The sequence below is a fragment of the Caretta caretta genome, chromosome 2 (assembly GCF_965140235.1).
Source record: "Caretta caretta isolate rCarCar2 chromosome 2, rCarCar1.hap1, whole genome shotgun sequence".
Classification (NCBI taxonomy): domain Eukaryota; kingdom Metazoa; phylum Chordata; order Testudines; family Cheloniidae; genus Caretta; species Caretta caretta.
The window spans coordinates 148,405,039-148,425,133 of NC_134207.1; the positions used below are offsets into that span (position 1 = coordinate 148,405,039).

The 20,095-nt window shown below is 44.3% G+C and overlaps 1 protein-coding gene across 3 annotated transcripts in view; it reads right to left on the bottom strand.

Annotated features, from left to right (window-relative positions):
• LPCAT1 (lysophosphatidylcholine acyltransferase 1) overlaps positions 1-20,095 on the bottom strand; it is a 184,480-nt gene that overhangs the window by 53,665 nt on the left and 110,720 nt on the right. For all 3 annotated transcript variants that reach the window (XM_048839485.2, XM_075125481.1, XM_048839484.2), the window contains exon 13: positions 3,609-3,747. In XM_048839485.2, coding sequence (XP_048695442.1) covers positions 3,609-3,747 — 139 coding nt within the window. The remainder of the gene's footprint in view (positions 1-3,608; positions 3,748-20,095) is intronic.

Below are 20,095 nucleotides of genomic sequence, written 5' to 3' on the forward strand. Positions count from 1 at the left end.
GACAGGCTACCTTCCTCCTGGCTGCATGCATCTAGGGATTCTGGGGTGCCTTCCTCCGCCTCAGCATCCTCGCTCCCACTTTGCTCTTCCTCCTCCTCCTCCTCCTTACTTGTTGCACTGGGCTCTGAAGTGTCCATGGTGGTCCCCAGAGTGGAGGTGGGGTCGCCCCCAAGTATCGTGTCCAGCTCTTTGTAGAAACTTCTGGTCGTGGGGGCAGCACCGGAACAGCGGTTTGCCTCATGGGCTTTGTGGTAGGCATTCCGCAGCTCCTTCACTTTAATCCTGCACTGCAGTGTGTCCCGGTCATGGCCCCTTTCCATCATGTCCCTTGATATCTGCCCGAAGGTATTGTAATTCCTACAGCTGGTGCGCAGCTGGGACTGGACAGCTTCCTCCCCGCCAAACACTGATGAGGTCCAGCAACTCGCCATTGCTCCATACTGGGGCTCGCCTGGTGCATGGAGGCATGGTGACCTGGAAAGATTCACTGAGAGCGCTCCACACCTTGCTGAGCAAACAGGAAGGGATTTTTCAAAATTCCCAGAGAATTTAAAGGGTGGGTCTGACAGTTGGTCACCTGAGGGCAGGGCAGTAGAGTTCAAAGTGATGACCTGAGTGGCTAGCACAGGCATTGTGGGACACTTCTGGAGGCCGATCAGAACTCACTATAGGACCAGGGCATCCACACTGGTGTCACGGCTCTTCAGCAGGGGCACAGCAAACGTTATGCATCCGATGAAGTGAGCTGTAGCTCACGAAAGCTCATGCTCAAATAAATTGGTTAGTCTCTAAGGTGCCACAAGTACTCCTTTTCTTTTTGCGAATACAGACTAACACGGCTGTTACTCTGAAACCTGTCATTATGCAAGGCACTGCATTTAGCGTATGGAGTGGAAATCTATCAACTGCAGGCAGTTTCCACGGTATGCATCCGATGAAGTGAGCTGTAGCTCACGAAAGCTCATGCTCAAATAAATTGGTTAGTCTCTAAGGTGCCACAAGTACTCCTTTTCTTTTTACCAGCAGTGCTGTAGCTGCAGAGTCAGAGCACTCTACATGCCTTGCCAGTGAGGATGGGTAGTGCGCCCCGGGCTCCTTTATTGCGCTATAACTTGCAAGTGTAGCCAAGGCCTAAGTTTGCTGTAACTGCCTCTGTCTGAGCTTGCTGGGTTCTTATTGGCTGCTTCCGTGCAGCCTCTCTAGACAGGCTTGAAAGGCCCACCTTTGCTGTTCCTTTCCTGGATCAGGGTGTAGTAGGACCATGGGGGTTCCAGAAGGGGTCCACAATGGGTCTAGTTAGTATACCACATCACACGCTCCTTCGTAGCAATGCTGTGCCTATCAATAAAATGTATCCAACTAATTCCCCACCTTTTCAGTGCTAACTAGATGCTTTCCAGTTGAATGATGAAATATGATTTGGGAGTTTTCTTTTTCATTATTTCATGGGATATTCTTATAATTGAAATGGAGAATAAAAGAACAGGACCATCTTAGTCTGATAAATGATTTGGCATCAGTTTATTTAGTAGCAAAAGTGTTAATAAAAGCCAATGCCTACATTATATCCCTTATTGTAACATCTGTTCTACAGATAGCTGTTGATTTTGTCCTCTTCCTACATTTTAACATCGTTATATTTCTATCCAAATGTGACAGTTTGGGGGAATCTGTACAATTTATGAATTGTTTGAGATTATGAACTCTGTATATGTCTATGTCAGACTGCAAATTCCATTTTGAGTGTGCTTCCTCTCTGCCTTGTCTATTGGCTGATTGTCTTCATTTTGGACTGAAATTCCAGAGGCTCATGGCAAAAGAACAACAAATGAGGGTCAGTGACTTAAAGTGTTCTCCCTATTGAATGGAATAGCTCTAAACAGACTGGCTCCCAATCAGGAGAACTGGTTTATCAGGAGTGAAAGGTTGCCTTGGCAACAAAGTCAGCTGCTGGGGATGATCAGGAAGTCACTTGACTGAGGAACTGGAATGTTATAAAAAGAGTAGAAGCTGCTCTTTTTGGTCTCTGTTCTTCTTTTCTCCAGCTGAAGTGGAAGAAGCAGCAATAGTTGCTTGATAAGACCAGGGACCCTGCCTACCTTCCTAACACGGATGGACTTCCAAGGGAAGTATGTGTAAAGGAGGGGCATTTCATTTAGGAAATTTGTTTTGTTCTAAGTGATTTGTACGGTCTTGTGAGTAAGTAAAAGAACAATAGTGTTAGAATTTGTGCAAAACGTCTGTCTCTTATATGCTTTACAGCTACCACGTGGTCCCTGGAAGAGGTAACCCAGAAGGCTCACACCTTTTGGTAGAGTTCCGGGAGAGGGAGTGTTCAAGCAATAGGGAATGCCAGGAACCCAGGTAGCTGAACAATGGGTTCAGCTCTCAGGAGGGGATGCCAGATAGTGGGTATGTGCCCCCTGAGATTATGCTTGCGGATCCAAGTGAAGGGCAATGGCTGGGCTCCATTCAGGCTCTGCAGGCTTAAAAACACCCAGAGACCCAGCAGCTGGGTCACATCTTAACAGTCTAGTTGAGTGGCCATCTACCTTAGGGTTTTCTTTGATTACTCCTATTTAAAGGTTAATGACTGATGACGTGTAATGAAGTCTGCTCTGGTGTCCACATTTCTGTAGCAATGCAATACATTTTAAAATGAAACTTTCTTAAAATAAACAATTTGAAAAATTATTACAGTAAGATATTATGTTTATGCATCAGACCCGCAAAAATATGTGGAAATCACAATCACTTCTATTTGGGGGATGCTGTTGCCCTTAGGTTTACAGGATCCAAACCTTAACTGAATCAGTCACAGGTAGGTTGGGCTGTTTGATTATTATTATTATTTATTTATTAATTATTCTTCTTCACATTCTTCTGAAGTTTCCAAAAAAGATTAGGGCTTTATTGTGCTGAGCAATGTACATACACATAGCAAGAGACATTCCCTGCTCTAAAGACCTTACAGCCTAAATAGACAGGACAGACAAAAGGAGGGAGAGGAAATTTGCCCCAAGTCACAAGTAGAACCTCGAATACAACTTGAGTCCCCTGACTCCCAGTGCAGTGCTCTGTCCATGGGATTACAATGCCTCTCTGCTGCACAGTTCTCTCCAGGTCATCTTGGTTATAACTAGAACTGAACAAATAGTTCAGAACAAATTTATTCAAAAGCTCAACCTTTTTTACCGTTCCTGAACTGTCTACAAACAGAGGGGGCAAGTTCCCCTGTCCCCAGATCTCAGACGGATGAGAATTGAAAGACAACAGGAAAGAGATACAAAACTAAAAAACAGAGGGAGCAATGTAACACATATAAAAGAGGACAAGAGGAAAATCAGTCACAGAGCAGGTGTTGTCTAAGAGCTCATCCAGGATCACCTAACCCAAGGTAAAGAAATTAAATAAATATTGAAACGGAAACACCTCGTTATGGCATTTGATGTTTTAGATACATACTTTTGGCCTAAGTAACTTGGCAAAAACACTGCAAATGATACACTTTTAGTTACTATAAAACAAAAGAAAAAGAAAAAAGTTAGCAGCTACATCTTTGATAATCCATAGTTGTGTAGAGATTTTCAAATCATTTAATTACTTACCATATGTGATTTTCCCTTTTTCTTCTGCATCTATAGCTTTAAAAAGGTCTGTTACATTAAGGTCTGACACACCCAAGGCAGTCTTCAGAATGCAAGCTAAGTTGTTTTCTATTATGGTTCCATTTTGTGATTCATACATCTATGAAATAAGGCAGGACGACAAATCATTGCAAAGCCAAGTACTAATTTTCAGAAGAGCAACACATTTAAAATAATTTTATATGGGTAAGATTTATTTCTGAAAAGCCAAGTTAGTCTCAAATTGATAATGATCAAGCGAGAGCTTGTGGGTGGCCTATCTGAAATAAATAAAGGGTAGACACAGCCAAGTCATTTATGAACCACTGTGTACTTAGTGAAAAGATTGTGATTAATCTTTCCCTGCTGGATGCTGAACTGATGATCTTTCATATATAAAGAACAGCAGCTCTACCACCTGAAATAAAGGAAAATGGCAAAGAAGAATAGCCAATAATAATAATAAAATAAATAATAGTAGTAAATCTTTGCACACATACAGTGCTTTCCATGTGAGGATCTTAGAATACTTTATAATCAGTAATGAATAAAGCATCATAAAACTTTGTAAAGTAGTTGATTATCCCCATTTTACAAGAATGGAGGCATACACTTTGGAGCCCTGCTTTAAATGCATTGGGCCTAATTTTCAGACATATGATAAAGATATTAAAAATAACAAATGGGTTAGAGAAGTAGATTGGAAACTTCTTTTCAGACTTCTATTAAAAAAACTGGAGATAATCAATTAAACTAAAAGTTGGCAAACTCTATATGGATAAAAAGAAATACCTTGGCACACAAAAATTAGCAGGTAGAACTCACTGCCGCAAGATTTCAAAGGCCAAGAGTTTAGTAGAATCAAAAAGGATCAGCCATTTTATGGATAACAAGAATATACATAGTTACAACAGCATTCTTGCACTTTCCCCCTAAGTAACTAGTACTACCCACTGCTGGAGACAGACTACTGCAACAGAAAAACTAGTTTGCTGTCATTCTTAAGTGCTCAGAGGCAAATACTGAAGGCAGGGGTCCCAAGCACAGTCAAGGGATATCATCCTGGCAGGATTTCCAGAACCCCACTCCTTCCCTAGCAACTGAAGGAGAGATGGCCTTGGATTCACACTAGCATGCTGCCCTTGGACTTCAATACTGAATCCTTTCCCATCTTTTGGGATTGCTCTGTCTAGCAGGTTTCAATCTCTGGCTGGTTGGCATCTGATAAATTTTTCCAGTCCTAAAGGAAAATATTAAAACCTTTCACTTTAAGAGATCATTCAACGAAATTATATCAGTAACACAATTGATCACACACTAATAAAAGCACATGGCTGAGGACGATTGTGCAACAACACATACTCAGAGGTTAGCTGAAACATTTTGACAATCCCAAAAAGCTGTGCAAAGATTTAAATCCTCATTTAAATTACCTGGGTTGGGATAAATAATTACAGTGGTGGCAGGGCGGCATGAGATTGAACATAACTAGCTTTGGCAGAAATCGGAATGAAGACAGGAACAGGTGGGTGAGAAAGAAAGGATCAGAAGGAGAAAGAGGGAAAATTATTGCCTGTATTTCTGCTTCTTTGAAGACTTCATTTAGTAGATCTCTCACTCCTACATCCAACAGAACTTCCATAGCTCAAGTCTTTTGACCTTCTAGGGTGGCAGTAACAGGGGAGAGTATGAGCCAGGCCCCTTACAGGCTGTTCCAGTCACCCTTTCTTAGGCTATACCATGGAATTACTGGTCGCAGTTACATAGTGAAGGCTACGTTTTGCCCTTAACACAAGGCTTCAACCGCTTTGCTATTTATAAAGAACACAGTGTATCTGTCCCAAATCTTACTCTTTGAATAAAGAATGAGAATAGAGAATTTTGTGAAAAGTTACAGTAAATCGGTTTATAAATTACAATAACTTTAATATAGGTCCTTTAAGAATTTTAGCACCAGGTGTGAAAGCTTTTCTTTCTCCCAAATAATCTTGATAACAGAATAATTCAGAAACTGCAAAATTCCTAGAAATCTTGTGTATCGGTTACATCTGAAGCGTATTATCTATTATCTAGGCTGAGCCAGTCCCTCAACCTGACAGTATTAGCCTTCACACTTGAAATAGGAGTTGAGAACCACATCTGCATTGCATAAGAGAAAATGAAGATTTCCTGGACAGACGTCAGGATATGCTTCTACTGGCACAACATTCTGAAGACTCAGAGCAGGCTGCGCAGCTGGGACATAAGGATGGTGAAGAAAATTGGCAACATGTAACCTCCAGAAGAAGAAAGAGGAGCATCCATGTACCAGCAATGCAGATACAGGTGAGCAACCGTTTTCATGTTCTCTCCACAGGTACTACTGCAGAGAGTGGACTAGGATGATACATCTGAGGGAAGGGAGCAGAAGGAGACTCCACTGATTGGAAGGCATGAGATGCACTGTCCTAGGGATGGGGGATTCCACGACTACCGCTCCCAAGAGAAGGAGGCGGGTGATGGTGGTCGGGGACTCCCTCCGAAGGGGGACTGAGTCATCTATCTGCTGTCCTGACCAGGAAAGCCGAGATGTGGGCTGCTTGCCAGGAGCTAGGATTCACGATGTGATGGAGAGACTGCCGAGACCCATCAAGCCCTCGGATCGCTACCCCTTCATGCTTCTCCATGTGGGAGCCAATGATACTTCCAAGAATGACCTTGAGCGGATCACTGAAGAATACGTGGTTCTGGGAAGAAGGATAAAGGAGTTCGAAGCGCAAGTGGTGTTCTCGTCCATCCTCCCCGTGGAAGGAAAAGGCCCGGGTAGAGACTGTCGAATCGTGGAAGTCAACAAATGGCTACACAGGTGGTATCAGAGAGGCGGCTTTGGATTCTTTGACCATGGGATGGTATTTCAAGAAGAAGGATTGCTAGGCATAGACGGGCTCCACCTAACCAAGAGAAGGAAGAGCATCTTTGCAAGCAGGCTGGCTAACCTAGTGAGGAGGGCTTTAAACTAGGTTCACTGGGGGAAGGAGACCAAAGCCTTGAGGTAAGTGGGATACCAGGAGGAAGCATGAACAGGACAGCGCAAGAGGGGAGGACTCCTGTCTCATACTGAGAAAGCAGGATGATCCGTGAGTTATCTTCAGTGCCTATATTCACAAATGCAAGAAGCCTGGGAAACTAGCAGGGAGAACTGGAAGTCCTGGCACAGTCAAGGAATTATGATGTGATTGGAATAACAGAGACTTGGTGGGATAACTCACATGACTGGAGTACTGTCATGGATGGATATAAACTGTTCAGGAAGGACAGGCAGGGCAGAAAAGGTGGGGGAGTTGCATTGTATGTAAGAGAGAAGTATGACTGCTCAGAGCTCCAGTATAAAACTGCAGAAAAACCTGAGAGTCTCTGGATTAAGTTTAGAAGTGTAAGCAACAAGGCTGATGTCGTGGTGGGAGTCTGCTACAGACCACCGGATCAGGGGGACGAGGCTTTCTTCCGGCAACTAACAGAAGTTACTAGATCACAGGCCCTGGTCCTCATGGGGGACATCAATCACCCCGATATCTGCTGGGAGAGCAATACAGCAGAGCACGGACAATCCAGGAAGTTTTTGGAAAGTGTAGGGGACAATTTCCTGGTGCAAGTGCTGGAGGAACCAACTAGGGGCAGAGCTCTTCTTGACCTGTTGCTCACAAACAGGGATGAATTAGTAGGGGAAGCAAAAGTGGATGGGAACCTGGGAGGCAGTGACCATGAGATCGTCGAGTTCAGGATCCTGATGTAAGGAAGAAAGGAGAGCAGCAGAATACGGACCCTGGACTTCAGAAAAGCAGACTATGACTCCCTCAGGGGACTGATGGGCAGAATCCCCTGGGAGAATAACATGAAGGGGAAAGGAATCCAGGAGAGCTGGCTGTATTTTAAAGAATCCTTATTGAGGATTAACAAACCATCACGATGTGTAGAAAGAATAGTAAACATGGCAGGTGACCACTTTGGCTTAACAGTGAAATTCTTGCTGATTTTAAAAACAAAAAGGCTTACAAGAAGTGCAAGATTGGACAAATGACCAGGGATGAATACAAAAATATTGCTCAGGCATGCAGGAGCAAAATCAGGAAGGCCAAATCACACCTGGAGTTGCAGCTAGCAAGGGATGTTAAGCGTAACAAGAAGGGTTTCTTCAGGTATGTTAGCAACAAGAAGGTGGTCAAGGAAAGTGTGGGCCCCTTATTGAATGGGGGAGGCAACTAGTGACAGAGGGTGTGGAAAAAGCTAACGTACACAATGCTTTTTTTGCCTCTGTCTTCACGAACAAGGTCAGCTCCCAGACTACTGCACTGGGCAGCACAGCATGTGGAGGAGGTGACGAGCCCTCTGTGGAGAAAGAAGTGGTTCAGGACTATTTAGAAAAGCTGGACGAGCACAAGTCCAAGGGGCCGGATGCGCTGTATCCGAGAGTGCTAAAGGAGTTGGCTGATGTGATTGCAGAGCCATTGGCCATTATCTTTGAAAACTCATGGTGATCGAGGGAGGTCCCGAATGACTGGAAAAATGCTAATGTAGTGCCCATCTTTAAAAAAGGGAAGGAGGAGGATCTGGGAAACTACAGGCCAGTCAGTCTCACCTCAGTCCCTGGAAAAATCATGGAGCAGGTCCTCAAGGAATCAATTCTGAAGCACTTAGAGGAGAGGAAAGTGATCAGGAACAGTCAGCATGGATTCACCAAGGGCAAGTCATGCCTGGCCAAGCTAATTGCCTTCTATGATGAGATAACTGGCTCTGTGGATGACGGGAAAGCAGTGGACATGTTATTTCTTAACTTTAGCAAAGCTTTCGATACCGTCTCCCACAATATTTTTGCCAGCGAGTTAAAGTAGTTTGGGCTGGATGAATGGACTATAAGGTGGATAGAAAGTTGGCTCCATGTCTAGTTGGCAGCCGGTATCAAGTGGAGTCCCCAAGGGTCGGTCCTAGGGCCGGTTTTGGTCAATATCTTCATTAACAATCTGGAGGATGGCGTGGATTGCACCCTCAGCAAGTTTGCAGATGACACTAAACTGGGAGGAGTGGTCGATACGCTGGAGTGTAGAGATAGGATACAGAGGGACCTAGACGAAAGACAGGATTGGGCCAAAGGAAATCTGATGAAGTTCAACAAGGACAAGTGCAGAGTCCTGCACTTAGGATGGAAGAATCCCATGCACCGCTACAGACTAGGGACCAAGTGGTTAGGCAACAGTTCTGCAGAAAAGGACCTAGGAGTTACAGTGGACGAGAAGCTGGATATGAGTCAACAGTGTGCCCTTGTTGCCAAGAAGGCTAACAGCATTTTGGGATGTATAAGTAGGAGCATTGCCAGCAGATCGAGGGACGTGATCGTTCCCCTCTATTTGACATTGGTGAGGCCTCAGCTGGAGTACTGTGTCCAGTTTTGGGCCCCACACTACAAGAAGTATGTGGAAAAATTGGAAAGAGTCCAGCGGAGGGCAGCAAGCATGATTAGGGGCCTGGAGCACATGACTTATGAGGAGAGGCTGAGGGAACTGGGATTGATTAGTCTGCGGAAGAGAAGAATGAGGGGGGATTTGATAGCTGCTGTCAACTACCTGAAAGGGGGGTCCAAAGAGGATGGATCTAGACTGTTCTCAGTGGTAGCAGATGACAGAACAAAGGAGTAGTGGTCTCAAGTTGCAGTGGGGGAGGTTTAGGTTGGATATTAGGAAAAACTTTTTTACTGGAAGGGTGGTGAAGCACTGGACTGCATTACCTAGGAAGGTGGTGAAATCTCCTTTCTTAGAGGTTTTTAAGGTCAGGCTTGACAAAGCCCTGGCTGGGCTGATTTAGTTGGGGATTGGTCCTGCTTTGAGCAGGGGGTTGGACTAGATGACCTCCTGAGGTCCTTTCCAAACCTGATATTCTATGATTCTATGACTCCAATTCAGAGATAGGGTGGGGCTGGGGTGGGTACGAAGTGTACAGTTTAGGTAAACACAATGGATGGAGGAAAAGCCTGTGTGGTCTGGGTGTGGGTATTGGCTATGACTGAGTTGCCAGTATCCTTTGCAGGACAGGTGACCACCCTCCTTGGTGAGTCCCGAAGAGGCTGCATTCTCCTGAGCTGGATGACCCTAACTCAAGAGATGAGGATAATGCTCCTTTGTCCTGTCCTGTGGCACTAGGGTGGGAGCGTTTCTTTTTTATTGATTTTAGTCAAGAAATCCCAGCCTTGCTTGCAGTGGATGCCTGAGACACTGTGTCTTCTAATCCCATGACAAAATTAGTTGGCAGGGGGAACGGGGGATATCGATTGGTCCCCCCGTATGTTGAAAGTATATACTGCTCCTCCCTCTGTCTGTGTCTCTGCCCCTGAACTGAGCTTCAGCTCCGTGTCAATCTCCTGACTCCTCTCAGAACTTCCCTCTTAGTTATCAGTCTCCACCTCCAAAAGAACAATGTTGGGTTCACTTAACTCCTCCTCCTCTTCTGCTGTACTCAGGCCCCCCTGTTCTGTTTGAGAGTGACCTATTACTTCAAAATAATCAACTTCCTCATTTAACTTCCCCTGCTGCAGCAGTCTCTGACTGTTACACAGCACTAGGCTGTGGTCTCCTGTTTCTGCTATTTTCTTTTTCCTGGTGCTGGTAACTGGTCCTGGGGGTTAGTCTGTCCCCTGTGGTTCCACCATGCCAACAGGAACAGGAACCACTGGTTGGCTGCCTACCTCCTCGGTATCTCTCTGTGAGACAGCCTGCGCTTCTCTGTATTCTCTCTCTCCTGTGGCTAAAATGCTTCCTTTAGCCCCCGGCTCCTGCAACCTCCAGCACTTGTTGGTTCATCTGGTCTTTCCATAGTATTACAGACACTCTCTAACCTCCTAATCAACTCCAGCAGCAGTTCCCCGTCTGCCTGGTAGCCTTCCAGTGACCTTGAGCACGCAGAAGCCTTAGCCTGACAACAAGGCACTGTGTCCCAAACATCCTTTGTTTGAGTCTGACTTCACTCTAATATTTTCTCCAATTCCTGTCTCTTAGTAAAGAGTCAGCTGTTCCCCTGTAGAGGAACGCAGCTGGTCTTTTGACTGCTGAGTAACTTTTCTCTCTTCCTCAAGAGCCTGCGGTGTCTGGCTAAGCTGATCCACCCTCCTTTTCAATTTAAGTGCCAACGTGTTACATGCCACAAACATACATTAAATCAGTATCCCTTTCAATTCTCTAGACTTCCTTCCCTTTCTTTTGCCTGCTTCAACCTCAGACACCTGACAACATCCCATGGGTTGGGATGCTAAAACACTGCTTGACTGTCCTTCAACTGCATCAAGTCTCCTTCATAACTCTTAACATTCCTTTTCACAAGTCTCCAACACCTTGTTGAGGGCGACCATGACTTGGTCTCCAGAAGTCTCGGCTGACTCCCCTCCCTATTCCCTAGCTAATAAGCTTTATCTCACTTACTGAATTCAAAGTCTGCACAATAATTAGCACATAATGTGGACACGTCCCTTCCAAAATGGTAAACCTCTTACCTAGTTAACCGGTTACAATATTTACTCTACTCTGAACAGTCCCAAAGGCTAAACTGGCTCCATGCTTAATAGAAGGTAGGCAAGTCCAGAATTAACCTGTAGAAGGATGGGGGTTACTTCCCTCTCTTCCCTTGTTGGCTACTGTGCTCTAGCAGCTCCAGAGGCATTTACTCTGCTTGGGCCCACCAGGCACTGTGGCAGCTAGGGGTAAGATGGCACAGTCTTTCCACAATGTATGGCTCAGGGCTGCAGTCTGGAGGAGCTGTGGGACTTTTGTTAAACTCTGTCAGACTACTCACACATCTGGACAGGTGCCAACCTACTGTGGCCTATTGGCAGCTAAAATAAAATCAGCTCCCTTGCCACCTCAAAGTGCGGGTCACCAGGCCCTGATGCTACTGCTTATTCAACTTTAGGTACCTTTACTTAGTTTCACAACACAACACAACTTACAAAGCCACTTTAACACATGTATAAAGCTTCAAACCGCATAAAATTTGCCCCACTCTTACTGATTATATTCATTTTAAAAATGTCCACTTAGTCACTGATTACAATTCGAGGGTTTTAAAAGGTTCTAGTCTCAGAATCAGGCACAACAGAATTAAGCTCAATATCTGGTTGGGAACCCTGATGTACACAGCAGCAATACTCATACTGAGGGCAGAGCAAAATTTAAATACATTTAGTAGCATAATTAGTAAAAACACAAATGCTTCAACCCAAATGGAGGCATAGTTATAGTACAGTATGAATGGTGTCCTGTACCATCCCTTACATATAGCCACAGTCCTCTCATGGAAACCTAGTAGTGGGAGACAGGTTGTGTTCCATGATGGTCCAACCCTGCCTCTGGCATGTGAAACAAGTCTGATGGTCAAGAATTCAAATCTTACGTGGTGGTTTGGCCTGTTATAGGGCCTTGTGACTGCCATGAATATTCATATAAACACCTGGCCTCCTTTGTCCATAACTGACTGACTCACTCTAATAATGTTGGGGTGTCCTTATTCTATAGGTTAGTATATTAATGATCTCAACTCATCATATATGTCAATTTGTTGCCAAGGCAAATTTGTGGTTACACACCTGCTGATGTTCCTATCCTAAAATGTCCAAAAGCTGGTGTCAGTTCATATTCCTGCAGTTACCTGGTATCACTTTATATAAAAATACCCATACCATAATATTTCCAGTTCCCCAGTAACTCGGGGTCACTGTTGCGTAACTCACTTATGCTAAAACTCATAGACCTCAAAGCCTTATGCTAACTGCTCAGGCTAGATTACAGGATATAGGCCTAGAGGTTTCTTGTGTTACAGCTACATAAAGCACCTTTAAGCTAGCTCTGTGGGCTACAGATCTTTTCTCAGTGCTAGAAGCAAAGCACTGGAAGTTTCTCATTCAGTCTGCTGTCAGTTTGCCCCACCAGAGGAAATTCTGATCTGCCACACTGTGATCTATGCATTACTTATGAGGAACTAGAATGGATTCACTCAGTGTCTGCCAAGTGCACAGCAACTAGGAAAGTCTTGTAGGACAGAGTCCACTCATGCAGCTGCAGGAGTTTCTCACACAGGGGTATGACTGCTACCTCCCTGCTTATAAAACATGGTGGCCTAATTGTCCTTTGACTCAGGACCTTTCAGAGACCTGGTAGCTTAAAAGTCCTCGGCATGTACAGGACAGCCTCATCTCCAGAACTACTATGTGCAGCAGCTACTCCTGGAAAGACTATGTCCCCTGGATGTGAAAACTTTCTGTGTGATCTCATCAGACCAGACACATCCATAGTCACCACAATATAGACCAGAAGTTTTTTGGACATCCAATCCTAGTGGTAGATTGTCCCTGATTGCTACCAGACCTGAGAAACCTTAAGACTTATTAGGATGCAACACAAAGAATCTCTGATATTTGATTCCATTTGAATCTCAAAAAGTCCACTGAAAGCACCCCATTTGGAAATGTATCATGGGAACAATGAAGTCAGCCCTGTTACGGCCAGCAGTCACAACATAGCATGGGCTAAGCCAGGGGTGGGCAAACTATGGCCGCGGGCCAGATCCGGCCCCTCAGGGCTTTGGATCCGGCCTGCGGGACTGCCCCCCGTGGCGCTGCAGGCCCCGTGCCGCTCTCAGAAGTGGCTGGCACCACGTCCCTGGGGCCCCGGGTGGGGGGCAGAGGGCTCCGTGCATTTCCCTTGCCTCCAGCACCACCCCTCACAGCTCCCATTGGCCGGGAACAGGGAACCATGGCCAATGGGAGCTTCAGGGGAGGTACCTGGAGGCATGGCAAAGGCAGCGCGCAGAACCCTGTGCCACCCCGGAGCTGCTTTAGGTAAGCGGCGCCGGGCTGGAGCTCAAACCCCTCCTGCACCCCGCTCCCCAACACTCTGCCTGCACCTCGCACTCCTTGTGCACCCCAACTCCCTGCCCTGAGCCCCCTGCCTGCACCTCGCAGCCCTCCTGCCCCCCAACTCCCTGCCCTGAGACCCCTGCTACACCCCGCCCCCCTGCCCCGAGACCCCCGCTGCACCCCAACCCCCTGCCCTGAGCTCCCTCCCGCAGTCCCCATGCCTCCTGCGCCCCTGCCCTGAGCCCCCTCCTGCACTCCAACCCCCTTCCCTGAGCCCCCTCATACACCCCGCATCCCTCCTCTGCCCCAATCCCTTGCCCTGAGCCCTTTCCTGCACACTGCACCCCCTCCCACACCCCGCACTCCCTCCTGCACCCCAAACCCCTGCCCCAGCCCTGCATACAACTTCCCCACCCAGATGTGGCCCTCGGCCCAAAAAGTTTGCCCACCCCGGCTTAAGCTGTCACCTGCTGTCTCTTGTTTAATCTTTTTGCCAGAATGGAGATATCTTGGATTCTGTGCCAGGGCAGGAAAGATTACAGTTTTGAGTACAAAGCTCTACTAGACATACCTAATGTCTAATAGGAATAAATTAGGACTTTGAGAAGTTTATTATAAAACCTAAGGATTTCAGCACCTTGATGGTGACATAACTGACCCTTTTAATCTCTCCCAAACCCTGCCCATCAATCATCTGAGTAAGGAAATGTGGATTTACAGCTTTGACAAGTAGGATATGACTGCTTCCTAGTACTTCATGAAAACAAAACATTAGACAAAAAGGGGAAAAAAAACAAAAATTGACAATCTGAAATGCTTGCCAAGCACTGGAAATATCTCTCTGTGTGTGGGTGTGCCTGAAAGTCCAAAGTCCACACCGACTTTCTAAAAAAAAAAAAAAAAAATTGTGCTGGCTACCAAAATGATTGTCTTGATTTTTAATTTTTTTCTGCATACTAGTTCAGTTCCCCAATATCTGAGATTGGCCAGTGCCCTTCTGCCTTTTTGACAATCAGGAAGTAACTAGATTAAGGCCCCTTATTTCTTTTGCACAATGTCATAGGCCTGATGGCTGTCTTTACTAGGAGGGATTTATTTCATGCAACAGCACTTCCTCATATTGAGGTATCTAAGAGAATCACAGGGCTGGGGAGAACTGGAAAGTTGTTTTCATTTTCAAAAAAGCTGAATGTATTGCCCAACTGAACAGTGCTCAGGACCCATGTTTCAGTGATGATTGGCGGGGGGTGAGGGAATCACTGGGGCTAAAAGCCTCAAAAAGTCTGATCTTGAGATAGAGTTGGCAGGCTGTCCATATGTGCCAGAACCCCTCCAAAGCATTTTGAATTTTAATGCTTGGAAAAATGGAGCTTAAGAGCTTTTGCCTTATGTTAGTGGTGATGAGGCCAAGTGTCTTGACAATGGGGGCACTGAGCTCCCTTGAAGTTAGTCATAGATATGAAGGATAGCTTTCAAAGAGAAAGCTTTTCCCCCTCTCTCCTTCAGAGGAAAGTCATGAGGGATGAGAGAGACTTGAAAGAATGTAATAAGGCTTTAGCGTATTTTGAATTTTGTTATGATGCTTCTATCTTCTCCCAGTCAAGCTCTCCCTGCTATATGGAAGCTCCTTGAGCTTCTTCTGGACCTATAATCCACATGCCTACAGCCAAGACCACCCCTGTGGAATTCCACCCCTGAAGTAGCAGCCCCTGCCATGCTGACATCAAAGGCCATCCAAACTTGATACTAGGCCACGTCTACACCCTTCATAAGATTCTTGAGTTTTTGTGTTTGTTTCTCCCTAGGGAAAGGGATTAACCCAGGGAAGACCTTCACAGTTTACATGTGTAAGCCTGGTAATCCACAGTTCTGAGGCGGCAACTGCAGACTGATAAACCGTCTTTGAAATGGATTTCAGTTTTGCAGGTCTAAAATCTGAGGTGCACAGCACTGAGCAGAGCCCTATAGTTATAACCATCTCAAAGCACCAGGCTCCGTCTTCTTTGCAGAGGCTACATCTCATCCAAAGTACTTGAATTCAGTACCACCAACTTTGAATAGTGGAAATAAAAAACAAGGACTTTGAGGAGCTTTGAGGATATAACTGTGCTGGGTGCTCTGGAATTAAGGCTGCCTCACTGGACCTTGCAAGGGGAGGGTGTGACGTTATCGGGGTAAATATGACCACGTAGATCATTGTTGTTACCACTGGCATATAATTGCAACAAATCTTGTTTCAGAGTAACAGCCGTGTTAGTCTGTATTCGCAAAAAGAAAAGGAGTACTTGTGGCACCTTAGAGACTAACCAATTTATTTGAGCGTAAGCTTTCATGAGCTACAGCTCACTTCGATGAAGTGCCACAAGTACTCCTTTTCTTTTAACAAATCTTGTATAAATTATGTCAAGTAAGGTGTCTGTGGAAAGATTATGATTTGCTGAATATGATTATGCTATTTGTATTCATGTATCATTTTTGTATTTGAAATTACGAGCATTGGCTATATACCTGTATTTCAAATACGTTTGTTCCTGGGGTAACGTCCACAAGGTATTTAGCCTGCACATCTTGAAGGGACTATTCAAATTAAGTGGCTCATTAAGGAATACTTAACTCACAATGGACCATGGAAGATGCCTATCTACATTTAATGGACTTTCCTACTATGACTAAGTAAAATCATGCATAGACACGTGACTTGCCCATGTGACTCCAAACAACAATCTTGCTACCTGTAATTTTCCACTAGCTTTGCTGAGGGCTTTGTTTGAAACAATGGCTTGCCCTCCACATGCCAGAAGCTATAAAAGGCCCAGGAAACATGTCCATTTTGCCTCTTTCCTTCTTAAGCCTCTGGACAATAAACTTATACTAATGGGAGCATTCTAACCAAAGGACTGAGGACCTTCCAGTGATTTGGAAGCAACCAGAGACTTGACTTAAGCCAGCAGTTTATTCCATCACTGCTACAAGCCTGATCCAAGAACTTTGCAATTATTGTATGTATTCGATTCCTTTAGCCAATTTTAATTCTCACCTTTCTTTCTTTCTCTTTCTCTCCTTCTTTCTTTTTATAAGCAAACCTTTAGATGTTAGATACTAAAGGATTGGCAACAGCGTGATTATTGGGTAAGATCTGAGTGGTATATTGACCTGGATGTGTGGCTGGTCCTTTGGGATCAGAAGAACCTTTTATGTGATGAAATTGGAACCACCCATCTTTAAGTCTAGTGTTTTTGGTAGTGATACAAGCACCGGAATACCTAAGGGAACTGCTTTTCTGACTTCTTGTTAGCTAGTGTGGTGAAACAGAAGTTTACTTTTGTTGCTTGATGGTATATCTTATGGGAGAATAACCACTAGTTTTGAGGTGTGTCTGCCCTATTTCTCAGCAGTTTGTCCTGAATTTGGTATTCTGAGTTGTGACCCATGAAGGCATGGTTACAGTGGTGTGATCAACAGAATCCACAGAACGAGGTCAGTTAAGCTTTGGATCAGAACCCCATACTTTTGAAATTTTATATTGAGAGTTTTAAAGGTTAAAGATCAGCGACCATGAGCCAGATGGCATCAGCAGAAGCAATCAAACTGCAAGCCCCGAGAGCCTGTTTCCTGAACATGAACAAAGACTGACAGAACTTAGAATGCAAGAGAAGCAAGCCTTGGCCCATCTGGAAAAAGAAGCTGCAGAGAGAGCCAAGCAAGCTGAAGAGAGAGCCAAAGAAGCTTACTGGAGACAAATGCAACGGCTAGCTGCTGAGGAGAGGGCTCACCAGATGCAACAAGTAACTGCAAGACTTAAGCTCCAAATCAAAAAAGCAATGGAAGAACAGCAGAAACTGTATCTTCTTGGAAGTCCAGTTTATAACAATGCTGGTATGTTGTACGACTCTAAGTAGTTGTCTGTCATAACCAATTATGCTATGACCAGGTTGGGAAGTTGGAAAATAGATGTTTGTACAAAAAAGCAGTTTGTATGTAAATTAAGTTTCTGAATGTTTATCTACAATCTCAGAAGTGAATCTGGAATTAGATGAAGCAGAGAGAGAACTCATTGATCACGAAAATGTTTCTTAGAGCAGATTAAAGTTGATGGTCAGGTTAAAGCCCTAATTGAGGAAGAAAAGGGTAGATTTTTTTGTGGGTGAAGGATTGTTGGCAATTGAAGTTTGTGAATGTAAGCCTGAACAAGGTAGAAGTAATTTATTTAAAGTAGCTCAGTGTAATGAGACTAGCATTACATTATATATTATTATTATTTTACTTATTATATTATTATTATATTATAATTATTATATTACAATATATATTACATTATAGTGGAGAATAGCAGTTTATCTGTTGGAACTGGCAACTTGACTGTTAAGGAAGCTGTCTCACTTTCGAAGTATATGTCTGCAGTCAGCCATGGGTGCTGGGACAAGGGAAAGGATATCTCCAATTGCTTGTCTATTGAGAATAGCAGCACGCCTGCTGAGAAAAAGTTTTTCTCCAATTCTTTGTCTGTGAAGCGGACAGAAGTTTGTCAGCCTCTGATGGCTGAAAATTTATCAGTTGCCTCAGAGTTGGTTCTGGATTTAACTAAAGCCCAGGAAGAAAATGTTCCTAAGTTTGTGTCTGCTAGGGAGAATGACACTGTAACTAGGTTGTATCCAGTTAATGTCCTAACAAAGTCCCAGGAACCAAGTGATTCTGGTGCTTCTATTTTGATGGTTGCTAGTGTGTTGCTGAGAAAAGGTATGACAACTCTGTTTAATCAGGTTGATATCATGGCCAGAGCACAAGGAGAGCACAAAGGTAATTTGACTGTGTTACTCACTGACAGTATGGAAACTTGTGACAAGAAGGGAATGGTCCCTATGCTTCTGTGTATTGAGCCTGGTAACCTGCACGTTGTCAAGGAGGGAAGCTGTAAAGGGAAAGAGAGTGCTTCTAACTTTTTAACTGTGGAGTCTTGTAGCTTGCCTGAAAGGAGGTTGTGTAAAAATCTTCCTAATGGGCCAGAGATGATTCTGGGTGTAAAACTCAGAAGGAGTTGCTTGCGTCTCAGCACAGTAATGCTTCTGTGGAGCAAGATGAAGGTGAATTGTTGCTAAAAGAAGCTCCTAAGGAGAAGAATCCTCATGGTAGTTTTTGCAAGCAGTTTGCTGTAACTGAGGGGTGTGGAAGTGAATTGAGGTAAATCAGGGTGAATTTCTGTCTGTAGAAGGCAACAATTTATTTGTTGAGAAATTTGTTTCAGTTCCTAACTGCCAGAGTCTTTCAGATGTATATGAGCTCACTGAATCTGCTTTGGAAAAATCTAGTGTGGATAGCTTAAAAGGAGGCTTAATTAACTGATATTGGAATTGAACAGTTTATGTTTCAGGTTCAAAAGAAAGGCTGGATTCCTGGCTTTACACAGCAGAGCAGCTTTGCAAATATTATTATTATTTGCATAATGAACCTTTCAAAGAAAAAGCCTGTTTTGATCAAACTATGATTTTGATAAACCATTTCTGTTATATGCCGATACTTCTAATATTGGGTGAGAAGCTGTAGTAATACAGGACCAAGAATGGGAAGTTCCTATGATGCATTCAACTGTGTCTGGGACACCCCTTCCTGCATCAATTTTGTGTTGGGATTGAGACATTATCTGATTAAATACGACCATGTAGATCATTGTTGCTAACACTGTTATATAATTGCAATAAATCTTGTACAAATTATGTCAAGTAAGGTGTCTATGGAAAGGTTATGATTTGCTGTATATGATTATGCTATTTGTATGCATGTATCATTTTTGTATTTGAAGTTATGAGCACTGGCTGTATACCTGTATTTCAAATACATTTGCTCCTGCGGTAATGTCCACATCTTGAAGGGACTATTCAAATTAAGTGTTCATAGTGGATATAAAAATCAAGGACTTTGAGGGTGACTGTGCTGGGTGCTCTGGAATTAAGGCTGCCTCATGGGACTTTACAAGGGGAGGGCCCCAAGTCTGCACATGTGCCACTGGTCTTGGCACTCAAGTCTGAGCTGACAAACATATGCTTAAAAGATCCTTCCTTCATTGCATTCTTGACCAGCCTTGTGAGGAACTTATGAGAACCTCTGTGGTGTGTTTCAGTCAGGGAATGGAGATGCGTACCATGCAGGGAGGTATCTCTTGATGTATATTGCAACCATGCTCACCATGAGGCTCCCAGCCAGAGAACATAATGGGTACAGCCATCCCTTCTTGGAATTGGTTCTGTCAAAGTGATAATTTTTGAAGCCGAACACCTTGTTTCTTTCCTTCTTGGAAAACATCATGTTGGAAAAGAAAAAATAGAAAACCCCTCTAATTAAATAATGCACCAAAGCAGCAACAGTGAAACCTGAAGATGCTGAGGAGGTACAGGAGTGAGGAGACACTGATGTGCCAAGCTGAAAGTACTGAAGATTCAAGATGTCAAGTATACAAGATGCAGGCAAAAAGAGACCAAAGCCACAGCATACCAAAAGAGCAGTGCCAAGTGCTGAAACAGCAGTGCTAAAGTTCCACGGCAAAGGTAATGAATCAGTGTACTGCAAGCAAAGCTGCTGGAGTGCCAAACATTAAGCAAGGGGA